The 14094-nt window shown below is 45.0% G+C and overlaps 1 protein-coding gene across 3 annotated transcripts in view; it reads left to right on the forward strand.

Moving 5' to 3' along the window:
• The first annotated feature begins 210 nt into the window (after positions 1–210).
• LOC138498065 (TBC1 domain family member 20-like) overlaps positions 211–14094 on the forward strand; it is a 242415-nt gene continuing 228531 nt past the window's right edge. The window contains exon 1 of one of the 3 annotated variants that reach the window (XM_069621910.1): positions 211–346. In XM_069621910.1, coding sequence (XP_069478011.1) covers positions 307–346 — 40 coding nt within the window. In that variant the 5' untranslated portion in view covers positions 211–306. The remainder of the gene's footprint in view (positions 347–14094) is intronic. The other 2 variants (XM_069621912.1, XM_069621911.1) reach the window with 2 other exon arrangements.

Here is a 14094-nt window from a genome sequence, read left to right on the forward strand (position 1 = left end):
TACACGTGCATCATCGTCTATGCATTGCAGAGCGTGGCTCATTAAGCACTTCTTCATTTCATGAACTACTTTTCCCAGAGGCCCCTTCGTAGCACATGTTGATTTACGACTCGAGAGGCTGTTCTACCCACCAATCGCGTGCGTGCTTCTCATGCCACAACCAATCATTGTAGCGAAAGGAGGAGATTGGCCCAAGAGTCTTCGCTGTGATTCGTTGTCTGTTGCCAGAGGGGCGGGACTTCCATTTTTGGACAGGTGTGGCAGCAGAAGGAAAGGAGATGGCAGCTGAAACTTGAAGACAGCGGCATGAACAGACCCGCGGGGGAGAGTGGAGACCGGCGGGCAGGTGAGAGCGGCACAACCAATCATATTACGACCCAGGAAGGCGCTGTATGAGCTGCGCATGCGTGTTTTGTATGGGCGCCACAGAGATGCCCGCGACCCGCCGACGCCTTTTAATTGGTACAGGGAGCTGAACCTCCAGCATTGGGTTCTGCGCATGCGCCACACTCACGCCACCTGACACCCGCGTGCTGTGCCATGCTATTGGGGGTGTAAGTTGTAACTACATAAAACACAAAGACATTGTGTAGTAGAGAAGCACATCCACGGAAATCCTGATGGCAAGTAGAGCTTACTGGTAGAGTGTCATTAAATAAGGAAGAACTACAGCTCTAATAATGCTTAATTGCTTTTATTTTCCCCCCTAGTGACATTTGGCCCAGACTTACTCCTCCCATCCCCAACTACCATGAGCCTTTGGATAACATAAACAATGTATTCTCCAGATCAGGTTACGAGACCGACTTATATGACCTGTCTGGTCCTCCATGGAGAACCTTGCTGGCTCCTGTTGAGGAGGGTGCCATTGTCACCAGGGTCAAATGCAGACCATGATGTCAGACTCATCTGCCACCTGATTCCTCCGCAGGTTCTTAGTAGCCATGTGGCATACCAAGAGCATCACACGTTGCACATGATCTGCATGTTGGTGCCTTTTACCTAGATAACCACAAGTGGTGTGAGCGGCAGATGTGTGCTCATGACACAACCTGATCTCATTTCTGCTGGACATTTATTTCATGTAATTTTGGCGAGTTTCTGTACCTCTCCATTGCTGACAGCTGCACTCCCCCTGTTGTTAGATCCCACTCCTTGTTTCTCTGCTCGCTAACCTTCTTCACCCTATGATTGTGAAGCGCCCCATTGCTTCTGAAAGCTCGGTCAGCGCTTCATAAATACCCTAATAAGAGCAAAGTACTTGTATGGCTTGCTTGACTGCTTGCAATGGCAATTTCCTCACAGACATTCCTCAGGAGTGTAGACATTTGAAGTGTAATTGTGTCAAGGGACCAATACTCCTCGGCGCAAACCACTCAACAATTAAGTGAATTATTAGACAATATACGAATACTCTGTATATACATTGGTGTGTTAATGCTGCATCGACCTAATAAGTCCCAAGACGAGCCTGATACATGGAAAAGAATAATGTTTTGTCTGTCCAATGCACATAGCACTCAAAAACAAAAATGCAAAGTTTCTTTGAAGGATTCATTCTGTCCTCTCTTTAATGCACCACATTTTTACGCAATTGATTTCGTCCAATCTAAGTATTTAATGCTAGGTGATGATAGTCTTTGCCTTGCCGACACGTGTTTCAACCTTACAACAAATAGGTCTTCATTAGGGCTTGGCTCAAACATAATATGCACGTCCAATGGAACTGGACTCTCCTTTCAAATTAGTGTTGTCACTCTTTCTTTACCGAATGGTACCTTATGCACAAATCCTCGTAAATGGAGGTTAGCATTGAAGAATATGAAGTAGTAATACTGTTGCAACTTTCCTGCTTCCGAAAAATCCTATGTAATGCTTCTGTTAGCCTGACACAAGTGACCTGGTATATAACTGCAGCAATCTGCAGACCTATTTGTTGTAAGGTCGAAACACGTGTCGACAAGTCCAAGATCATCTTCACATTGTATTGAATACTTAGATTGGATCAAATCAATTGCGTAAACATTTGGTGCATTAAAGAGAGGATAAAATGAATCCTTCAAAGAAACTTTGTATTTTATGTTATGTTATATTATGTTGAATTTATATAGCGCCTTATGTAGCATTGGTATGGTTAGAAGGCGCTGGTAGGTTGAACGCCCTTGGGAATTGAAGTTCAAGTCAGTAGAGAGAGTAGAGAGAGTCGAAGGTGCGTGTAAGCACCAGATATGTGTGCAGCTGGTGGTGGCATTCGTGTAATGGCTGCTTCTTAGCGGGAGGTGTGGTGGTTGAGAGATCAGGAGTATGTGTTCGTTCTGGCAGGATTTATCCAGACCGAATGTGGCTGCGTTAGGCCTGAGGGTAACGCCTGGCTGGGGTGTGTAACCAGCAGTGTTTACTTAGAGTGATGGGGAGTATGCGGCAGATGTTGGTATGAGAACAGTTATAGCGAATGGTGTCATAGTATCTCTGTGTTCTAGTTGAATGGTGGTGTAAAGAAAAGAGTAAGCGTGGTGATGTGATATGATGGGTTACATGCTCTTTCAAACGTTCCATGCACTCCAAACCATTCCATGTAAGTCACGCAATTCTATGCACTCCAGTCTGCTCCATGCACTCCAGTCCGCCCCACGCACTCCAGTCTGCCCCACGCACCCCAGTCCGCCCCACGCACTCCAGTCCGCCCCACGCACTCCAGTCCGTTCCAAGCACTCCAATCCGTTCCAAGCACTCCAATCCGTTTCATGCATTCAAATCTGTTCTACTTACTCCAATCAGTTCCGTGTATTCTAGGTTGTTATATGCACTTCATCCACATATTTCACCCGTTTCATCCACATACGTCGCCCGTTCCATCCACATACGTCGCCCGTTCCATCCACATACGTCGCCTGTTCCATCCACATAAGTCACCCGTTCCATCCACATATGTCACCCGTTCCATCCACATACGTCATAATCTACATACGCAACCCGTTTCATCCACATACGTCACCTGTTCGATCCGCATACGTCATCCGTTCTATTCACGTACATCACTCGTTCTATCCATATATGTCACCCATTCCATATACATGCTTCACCCGTTCCGTCCTCTCTACGCATTGAGCGGTTCTACCTACTCATCCGCACTACGCAATCATCTGCTCTACGCAACTCACCCGCTCTATGCACTCACCCGCTCTATGCACTCACCCGCTCTATGCACTCACCCGCTCTACGCACTCACTCGCTCATAAGCACTCATTCGCTCATACGCACTCGTCTGCTCCATACAGTCTTTGGCTCTACGAAATCATCTGTTCGGTGCACTCTTCCACTCGGCGCACTCTTCCACTCGGCGCACTCTTCCACTCGGCGCACTCTTCCACTCGGCGCACTCTTCCGCTCGCCGCACTCTTCCACTCGGCGCACTCTTCCGCTCGCCGCACTCATCCGCTCCACGCACTCATCCGCTCTATGCACTCGTTCTTTCCACGCATTCAGCTGCTATATGCACTCATCAGCTCTACTAAATCGTTCGCTCATACGCACTCATCCGCTCTATACACTCATCCGCTCTATACACTCATCCGCTCTTTACACTCCTCCGCTCTATACACTCATACGGTCTCCACATTAATCGACTCCAGCGTTCTACACACTCTTCCGCATTTCAGCCCTCATCCGCTCTACATACTCATCTGCTCTACACTCATCCGCTCTACACTCATCCGTTCTGCACTTTCATTTGCATTACGCACTCCTGCCTTCTACACACTTCTCTGTACTTACACACTCATCCGCTCTACACACTCGTCCGCTCTACACACTCATCCGCTCAACATACTCATCCGTTCTATACACTCATCCGATCTACACACTCATCCCATCTACACACTCATCTGTTCAACGCATTCATCCGCTCAGCGCATTCATCCGTTCCACATGCTTCATCCATTCTAACGATTTCATCCACTCCATTCACTTCGTTCATTCATCATGCATTTCATCAATTTTATTAATTTAAATCATGTTACTGTTTTCGTACGATTTATTCTTATTATCCACTTCACTGCTTTGATCTACTTTACTTGTTCTATTCTGTTTGTCCTTTTATTCTATATTAGTGGTTATTGGATGTTAATTTCTCGCATCTAGTAGTTTGTTGGATTGGTGTCAATGAGATGGTGATATTTTGTTTGAGTTAGTTTGCGTACGGGTTGGTTTTAGGGGAAGAGCCAGGTTTTCAGTAGTTTGCGGAAAAACATTAGATCTTCAGTTAGGGGGATGTGGGGTGGGAGTGCGTTCCACAGCGTGGGGGCCAAGGCTGAGAATGATGATCCGCCTAACCTGACTGAGTTTGTCTTAGGTATGACTAGGAGGCCGGCTGAGCTTGATCTTAGAGTGCGTGGAGGGTGATAGGGTTTTAGCTTGTCTTAAGTGACACAGCGACACAAGTGACACAAGTGGCACAGCGAGTAGAGCGCTCGCTTTGACACCCGTGCAGAGCCTGTTAACGCAGGTTCGAATCCCGGCGGGGCCAAACTCAGCCTTTCATCCTTCCGAGGTCGATAAATGAGCACCACATACCGTGGGTAATAATAAGCAGCGCTCGGATACCTGAGGGTTTGTAGCGCTATATAAAAGCCTAATTATTATTATTATTATTATTAAAGATATTGAGGTTCAGTTTTATGCAATGCTCGATGAAACATGCATAAGGTTTTGAAAGTCACCCTTCGGGCCACTGGAAGCCAGTGCAGAGTTTTAAGGGCTGGGGAGATGTAGTCTCTCGGGCCGAGCGCTAGTAGCAGTTTGGCTGCAGCGTTTTGTGCTCTTTGAAGTTTATTCAGTTGGTACGCGTGGACTCCGAGGTAGAGGGGGTTTGCGTAGTCCAGTCTTGATATAACTATTGATTGGACTGCGGAGAGTCTGTTGGGAAAGGAGAGATATGGAAAGATGCGCCTAGTTTGTGAGTGCTATGTGCATTGGACAGACAAAACATTATTTTCCATGTGTCAGACATTTTGAGCGTGTTTGCCGGTGGCCTGGCATACATTGTGGTATGACCCCAGGTTCCGCCGCTAACCAGTTCAATGTGGGAATCCATGCTTTTTCTCTCAGCTGTTTTGTGCCAGTGACAAGGCATTATTTTATGGAATCGGGAATTGCAATGTAAGAGGCATCTCAATCATTCCTTCAGTCAACAAAGTTCTTGGATTTGTTTGAACGCCTTCAGTTCCTTCCTGTTGATCTGTTTAAGTGAAATATCATTTGTCTCCATCTCTTTGTTGCAATGACTCGTGTAACTTCTTTAAGGATTTCATCTTTTCTAGTTGCTTTCACGTCATCTACACATTACAGATCTGGGTCTGGCATGATGAATGCCACGGTTTACATCCTCATCCAGAATCTATCATTTCAGATGGGCAGACAGCAGTTGGTGGTGGCATGATCCTTGGAGACATTTTGGCTTTGTGGTTAGCATGTATGGTCACACAGGTCTTTTGGCCTGTGCTGACTGTATACCCGTTTCCATATAGGAATACATAAAATGTTCACATGTCCAGATGACTGCCTGGCTTTCTTTCGCTGCTTGAGATTAGGCTTGCTCGGTGACTGCCAGATTGGTATAAGTTATGATCTTTTTCTTGGGTTGACATGAACCGTTTCACGCTGTCCCTAGATCGACTTGGCTACCCACATTAAGTTCAACAAGTAAACGGGTGTCAAAACAGGACATGTGGTCTTCGTTAGCATGCAGATCATGATGGAGCTATGAGTTACCTGGAGTTTTAAGTCCAAATGATCTGCTGCCCTTTCTTCATCAGGTGTCTGAGCTCAGGTTTATGGTAGTAGGGCAAAGTCCGATATCGTGCGCAGCAGATTCATAACCACAGAAATGATTTCAGCAATTGGGTTGTTGTCAAAGGATCAAGTTGCATTCCCTGAGTTGAGAAAATATGCTCATGTCATTTTGGTGTACCTTTTTCTTAAAGTCAAAATTTTTTAAAAATGTATTTATTTTCATTAACAACAGCATACAGATAGTTAGTAACCCCCCGATGACCACAGAAATATTCCTTTAAGATTCTTCGTGATTGGGGACTAAACCGGAATTGTGTCAGTTACTTTTGGGACAAAAGTATACTGCTCGTACATATATGAACTTTATGCAATTGGAAATTGGGCATGTGGAAGCTTGGGAAAAATTGAGAGAGATATGGTCAGTGGATATGAATATGGACTTTATGGATAGAGATTGGAGAGATATATTAAGAGTAGGTGACGGTCTAGGAGCTGACTTAAATCTACGTATGATCAGACAGAAGATAATAGGAAGAGTATACTGGACGCCGGTTAAGATTTATAAATTGAACTTACAGACAGATGATTTATGCTGGGGGTGTGGGACAGACAGGGTTACATTGGTACACCTTTTTTGGAGTTGTCCGAGAGTTTGTAGCTTTTTTTCGAATGAAGTGATTGATAGAGTTGAATTGACGCTAAAAGTAATTTTGCAGAGATCGGCAGTTAATATAATCCTTCTTCTACATAGGGGTAGATGTTCTGATTCTATGAAATATAACAGTTGGATTGATAAAGCTTTGTTAGTTGCAATGCGACTGATTCTTCGGGTTTGGAAAACCAGGAAGAAGCCATCAGTGGAGGACTGGTTAATGGAGTTGCAGACCCTGTCTGCTTATGACAAAATATCATTCGAAGCGAGAGAGAAGGAGGAGGAATACATTTCAATGTGGGGGCCATTCAATGCCTTATATGGCTTAATAGTTAAGGTATGGATGATATTGAGGAGTGGAAATTGTTATTTAAATTTTTTTCTCTCTTTTTTTAAATTTTTTTCTTTTCTTCTTTTTTTATCTTTTCCTCTTCTTCTCTCTCTCTCTCATCTCTTCCCTCTTTTCTTTCTAATTTTTCTTATCTTTCTTCTTGCTCTCTTTCTTAGTGTATTGGTTTGGTGTTGGTCTACGTGGAGTCTTGTGTCTATGTATGTCTTCTGATGGGAGGGGTGGTTATATTTTTTTGAGACTCTTCTTGTTTACATACACTGAAAGTGATTTAGTGTGGATTGTAATGTTTGCTTTGCATTGTGTACTTATTGGAATGTAGTTGAACGATGTGTTTATGCTTCTGCTAAAATCTAAAAAACCCTTCTATTATATTGATGTGATTTGTATTTGTTGACATGCTAATAAATAGATGTTTAAAAAAAAAAGATTCTTCGTGATTCCCTCTTATGTCAAGCTGTGTTTGACAACTGTATCGCTCTAACGTGTCTTCCCTTATAACTTCCCTCCCCCATACCCAACTTGCCTTAATATAGTATCTTGCCTCTTCCACCTGTCACTTTTGTCCATGTACTCAACCCTTTTATGTGTCTCCTGGTGCCGTTCTCCCACTTTTCCTGGCTTAAATTGTCCACCGCAGCATACCCTCTCCGGGGTCTTGTTGGTGCCAACTAATTGCCTGTTTCCATACCACTGTGTCTGCTACTGTCCATTTTTGCAAATCCCTCCACCACACCTCAACAAGCGGGCCTGCTCTTGATTTCCAGTCCATGGCTATGCAGTGCTTGGCCAACACGTATGCCAATTCCTTCAGTTTCCCCAGAGCCCTCCTATTCTTGCTCCTTGGGAAGAGTTCCAGTATGCAGGCAGCCGGGGATATGACATTCTATTCTATTTCACCTATAGACATCTTTTGGGCAATGTCCTCCCAGAACGTCCTTATAGTTGAGCACTCCCAAAACATATGTAGCATTCCGGCATTTACAGCATTACATTTGGGGCAAATTTGTCTATCTGTGCCTTTTAATCCCGCTATTATTCTAGGTGTTAGGTAAGCTCTATGTGTTACATACAGTTGCAGTCTCACATTTCTGGAAACACGCTTATGATTATGTAGTACCTTCAGCCATTTTCAAAATAAAAGGGTACCTGAGATATTGTACGGTCTTTTACCCTCAGCCATTCCTTGTGCTTAAAGGCCTTTCCCAACTCTGATTCCCATCTCAATCTAATTCGCGGTTCCACCCCTGAGCGATTTTCTAGTAGCACGTCGTATTACCTTGATATAACATGACCACCCTCTGATATATTTATTATCGTTTCAATCGCATCATACCCAATGTCCCCACCAACTGAGGGCCACCTTTTCTTTACAGTATCCACAATAGTGGGGTGCAGAAGGTATTGTCCGACATGTATTCCTGATATCTCCTGTAACTCTCGAAAACGTAGTAGGGAACCATTCAAGCCTAGATCCCCAATTGTAGCAATCACACATGCCTCCCACTGGATTCGCACACTAGCCCTAAGGCCTCTGCCATCTGTCATTATCGCAGCCACGCGTCTATGTGGCGATACCGGGTCTTTAATCTTTAGTTTCTTACAGGTTCTACGCCATTTGCATGCCCAGTATCACCAAAGGTGGGTATTCCTTTGGTTTTGGTGGGGGTACCCATAATAGGTCTTTTAAGTACAGGGGCCTCATTACACGGATGGCGGTAAGGGCTTACCGGCACCGGTAAGGGCACCGGTAATGCCTTACCGCCCTATTACGAGGTCCCTTTGCTGGTCCCTACCTTAACGACTGGTTTTACCAGCCGTTAAGGACGGGACCCGCAAAGGGACCTTGGAGGCAATTACGATACTGCAATTTGCGGTACCGTAATTGCTGCCTTCCCCATTGAGCCCTATGGGTGCTCAAATGGGAATGGGGAAGGGCCAATGGTGAATGGGGAATTACCGCCCCACCAACCTTGGAATGGGGCGGTAATTCCGCCATTCACCATGGCGGGATCAGTAAATTACCGGCGGCAACCATGGCGCTAATAGCGCCATGGTTACCGCCTTCCGTGTAATGAGGCCCTAGGTGTTTTATTGTTGGCTGTAGCAGAGCTGTATCTATTGTAGGATCATCCGCTAGCCAGCCTATAACGTACTGAAGCTGGCATGTGAGGTAATACAGTTCAAAATTCGGTATTCCCAGCCCTCCTTTCTCATAGGGCCTCTGAAGTATACTCAACGCTACTCTGTGCCTACCACTCTGCCACAGGAAACCCCTACACTCTTTGTCTAGACTCACAAAGACTTGTTTGGGGGTGTTATAGGGGATATTCCCAAAGCAATGTAGCAATCTAGGCAGAGCCACCATTTTTAATAGGGCTGCTCTCTCCATTACAGACAATGGTAACTTACCCCAAAATGTCATTGAATTCGCTATACCCTCCAATGCCTTCAGTGTGTTGTGTGTGTGCTCCTGCTTTTGAGTATGATAAATATCCAGCCCCAGGTAGCGAAAGGTGTCTTTCTCCCACGGAGGAGCTAGGGCAGGTAGTTCCTTATCGCCCCCATCAGCAAGCATGGCTAGCGGGAATAAACAGGATTTTTCTTTGTTGATCATGATCCCTGATAGCACGCTAAAGTTATCCAGCACATCTAATATGTGTTGCAGACTCACCTCAGGGTTTTGTAAATATAATAGCATGTCATCAGCATACATGCCACAAACCGTCTATTCTGATTCCTCCTTCCTGGTACTGATTCCTCCTTCCTGGTACTGACTTCTTAGAAATGCAGCTCTTGGCTCCATTGCCAGGATAAAGAGAATCGAGGACAGCGGGCAACCTTGTCTGGTGCCCTTCTGTAAATCCCATTTATCAGAGATGATGCCGCCCGTTTTTACCCAAGCCATTGGTTTAGTATAGATCAGTTCCACCCATTGTATATGTTTTGGGCCAAAGCCAAGTTTTTCAGTTGTCGCATAGAGCCTATCCCAATGGACCGAGTCAAATGCCTTCACCGCATCGAGCGAGGCTACCGCAAAGTGATTGTCCCATTCTTTAGTACTGCTAATAAGGTGATGTAACCTCCTTAGATTCCAGGAGATGTCCCTACCAGGCACTTATCCTGTTTGGTCAGGATGCATCAGCGCTGGTATTACTCTCCTAAGCCTGTTCGCCAGTAATGCTGTAAGAATCTTACTATCACGATTCAATAGAGACAGGGGCCTGTAGGAGCCGCAGTCTGTTATTATTTTATGGGGCTTAGGTAAGGGTATTATCACCGCTCAGGTTACTAGGAAGCATTCCTGTGTCAAACACTTCCATGAACATTCCTAGCATGACCGGTGCAAGGCTATCTGCGTATTCCTTAGAATTCGCCCGGCAGTCCATCCATGCTCAGTGTTTTTCCTTAGGGCAATGTTCTGATTATGGCTAGCACCTCATCTACTGTAATAGGTTCCTCTAGCATTTGCACTTCCTCTAGGTCTAAACGTGGTAAATGTATAAGGTATAATGTATAATATTCATAGACTGCTCTGTTCACTTCTGCCTGCGTGTTGCACGGGCTGCCCACTTTATTCTGTACTGCGTGTATTGATGTTTTCCTGTGGTCACATTTGTATATCCATGCAAAAGGTTTGCTTGTTTTATCCCCTTCTGCATGCATTTTCACTAAGTGTTTTGTATAATTAAATTTGCCTAGTCTATTCCATTGCAATAGACAATTTTGTCTTAACTCTATTTGTTTCTGTAAATTATCCTCTCCTGCGATATTTCTTTTCTGAACCTCAGCTAACTCCCCTGCAATTGTGTTTAATTCTGAAGTGATGGCTTTGTGTACACCTCCTGATTTGGCAATCATCTCTCCCCTGCTCACAACTTTGAATGTTTCCCACAGCGTGCCTACTGATTACACATTCCCTTCATTGAGCGTAAAAAATTATTTTGTGTGCTTGTGTATATGTTCCTTAAATGCTGTGTCTAATAGGGACTCGCTTCTGAGTCTCCAAGTTGGTATTGCGGGTCTGGGTGCAGCTATAACCCACTTCAAACTTAATGGGGCATGATCCGACATCCCCAACATCATTGAGCTTGCCCTAATGGCGTCACCGTGCTAGTGTTGAATTCCGAATGTATGCCTAATAGCGCTACTCTGCTAAGGTTGAATCAAGAAGGTACTCCCAACATCATTGAGTGTCCCCGAACAGCGGCACTGTATTAAAGTTGAAATTAGAAAGTATGCCTATTAACGGCACTGTGTTAGAATTTAACTTAGCAAGTATCCCTAACAGCGTCACTGTGTTAGAATTGAACTAAGAAAGTATGCCTATTAACGTCACTGTGTTAGAATTTAACTTAGAAAGTATCCCTAACAGCTTCACTGTGTTAGAATTGAACTTAGAAAGTATGCCTATTAACGTCACTGTGTTAGAATTTAACTTGGAAAGTATCCCTAACAGCGTCACTGTGTTAGAATTGAACTTAGAAAGTATGCCTAATAGCGTCACTGTTAAAGTTGAATCTAGATGACATCCCTAACATCATTGAGCATGCCCTAATAGTGTTATTGTGCTAGTGTTGAATTAAGAAAGTATACCTAATAGCGTTACTGTGTTAAAATTGAATCGAGAAGGTACTCCCAACATCATTGAGTGTGCCCTAATTAGCCTCACTGTGTTAAAATTAAACTTAAAAGTATGCTTAAAAGCGTTACTGTGTTAAAGTAGAATCTTGAAGGTATTCAGGATATCTTTGGGTATCCCTGGTCGCATGCACTTTACTGATTACCACCGTATCACACTACTACGCTTACTCTCTCCTATACACCATCATTCAACTAGAACACAGCGATACTATGACACATTCGGTATAGCTGTTCTCATACTACCATGACCCCTTAAACTACCAATCATTCTAATAAAACACAGCTAGTTGAGCACACTCCAGCTAGCTTAGGCGTCTCCTCAGGCCTAACGCAGCCAGAACTCAGTCTGGGTGTCCACCCTCCAGACTGCACTTTACGACACTCTCTCTCTCTACTGACTTGAACTACGGTTCCCAAGGGCGTTCAACCTACCAGCGCTTTGAGATCATACTCGCGCCTTGAAACACTTGTGTATAGGCGCGTTACAAATGCCATATCATATCATATCATACCAATGATACATAAGGCCCTATATAAATGCCAACTGACATAACATACATACCTCCCTATTCTCCACGGTACCATATATTAGTACCATTCTGCCGTCGTCATCCGTCTTAGTATGAAGGATAGTCCGTGGGGCTGTCGGGGCTACCCAAATAAGATCCCCTCTAGCATATGCTGAGTATGTGGAGCACCCCATTTCTGTGCAAGTGTATATTGTCGAGTCTTAGTGAGGTGTGTCTCTTGTAATAGGGCAATGCCTATTTTGTTCCTATGCAGGTAGGTCATTATTCTGTATCTTTTCACAAAACTATTAAGACCACGGATGTTCCAGGTCATCACCTTAATACTACCAGCCATTATATCCGTGTTTCGTTGTTATCTGCTTTTGTATCACTGCATGCTTTCTATTTCTCAAGGTTGAGTGTCCATGTGCGACAGGCCCTACCCCAGTTCCACTTAACAAAACCCCTCCTTCCCCATTTCCCAACTTTCCCTTCCCCAACAATAACCAGTCATTGTTATGGGGGTATCAACCATCTTCCAATTCACCCCCCCTTTCCACGATCAAACCTAGAGAACTTAGTTCATTACTGATTCCTGTGTCCTGATCAGTCCGTCTCCGTTGCTGCCACTGTCGCACTGTCCATCCAATCTTGCGCTTACTCTGGATTATCAAAAAACAAAGCACAACCCTTATGCAGTATCTTCAGCCTAGCCGGGTAAATTAACATGTATTTCAAACCTACTTTTCTCAATCACTCCTTCGTATGGATGAATTGGGCCCGACATTTCTGCACTTGGAAGGTGTAATCCGGGTATATTGATGGCCGATGGCCGATGCTCTTTGTATTGTTCCCCCGGTTCTCGAGAATGCCAATATCTTCTCCCTGTCCTTGTAGGTCAGTATTTTAGCAATGATTGGCCTCGGGAGAGCACCCGGCGGTGGCTTCCTGATTAGGGATCAGTGTGCACACTCTACTGTGAAGCCTTGTGTGAGTTCACCCGGGCCAATTTCCTTTAGGAGCACATTTTCAGTGTAGTTTGTGGGATCTGCTCCCTCCATGCCGTCCGGCAGGCCCGGGACCCTGATGTTAATCCTCGAGCCCGGCCTTCTGCATCATCAGCTCTGTCTTCAAGTCATTTTACCTTTTGCTGCAGTACTTTGACGTCCACTGTTGCTTGTGTCACAACCTTGGTGTTATCCTTCACTTGTTCTTCAATTTTACCTGTGCGTTCTGCTAATGAGCACACATCTTGCCTCAACAACCCCACCTCCACCATCACTGTGTCTATTTTAGCTTCCAATACTGTCTTCAATGCAGCTATGACAGCCAGTATCTGCTGCTCCCCACTGTCCAGTGCATTTGTCGTGCCTTCAGCAGGCTCAGCTGTCGTATCTCCCTTCAGGCCCTCTTGTCCCTTGCTATATGATTCCATGGTGGTCTGTTTACTTTTTGCTTTATTGCCTTTGTTTTGCATCTAAGGTGAAGGCCGCTCCCCCCAGCCAGAACCTGCCTTATACAACATGCCACCGGTCGTTCCACACAGTGTCCTTGTTCTTTATGACTGGGAAGACTGTTAGTTTGTTCGCGGCATAACGTGTCTGATTATCCCTCTTCTGGTTTGTACTACCATGCGAGAGTTGACACATCTCAATCCGACACTCTGGCTGTACCGTATTTATGGGCAATCCTTGAGCTTAGTCTCTACTGTTTACTTGCATCAACACGCATATCCACCTTGCCTCTGTGCCGGAATCACCTGGGCCTTTCCGCTTATTGTCTTTATTTTTCCAGTCTCCGGGCTACTGTTAGACCCGTTACTGGTACAGGCGGCTTCTCTATCCACCACTTCGCTTTGTTTGTGTGTGCTCTGCTGCCTTTTGCCTCGCGTGCCTATTCCTTATTGGCCAGGCACCACAGGTGCTACTCCAGTCTGCTCTGTCTCTGTTTCCAGGAACTATTAAGTGTGTTGTAGCATGCGTGCTATATGGAGCTGCTTCTGTGGGCCCCCACATATTTGTCCGCATTCAGTTTGCCTGCGTGCTTCCTGTAAAGACTGGAAGGGGGTGTCTCTATATGGCAGAGGAGAGGCACAGAGGACCCCAGCCAAGATTCTCTATTGTTGGTAGCAATGGACGAGCAATCAGGGC

The sequence above is a fragment of the Ambystoma mexicanum genome, chromosome 5q, assembly GCF_040938575.1.
Source record: "Ambystoma mexicanum isolate Mex_15411 chromosome 5q, UKY_AmexF1_1, whole genome shotgun sequence".
Lineage (NCBI taxonomy): Eukaryota > Metazoa > Chordata > Amphibia > Caudata > Ambystomatidae > Ambystoma > Ambystoma mexicanum.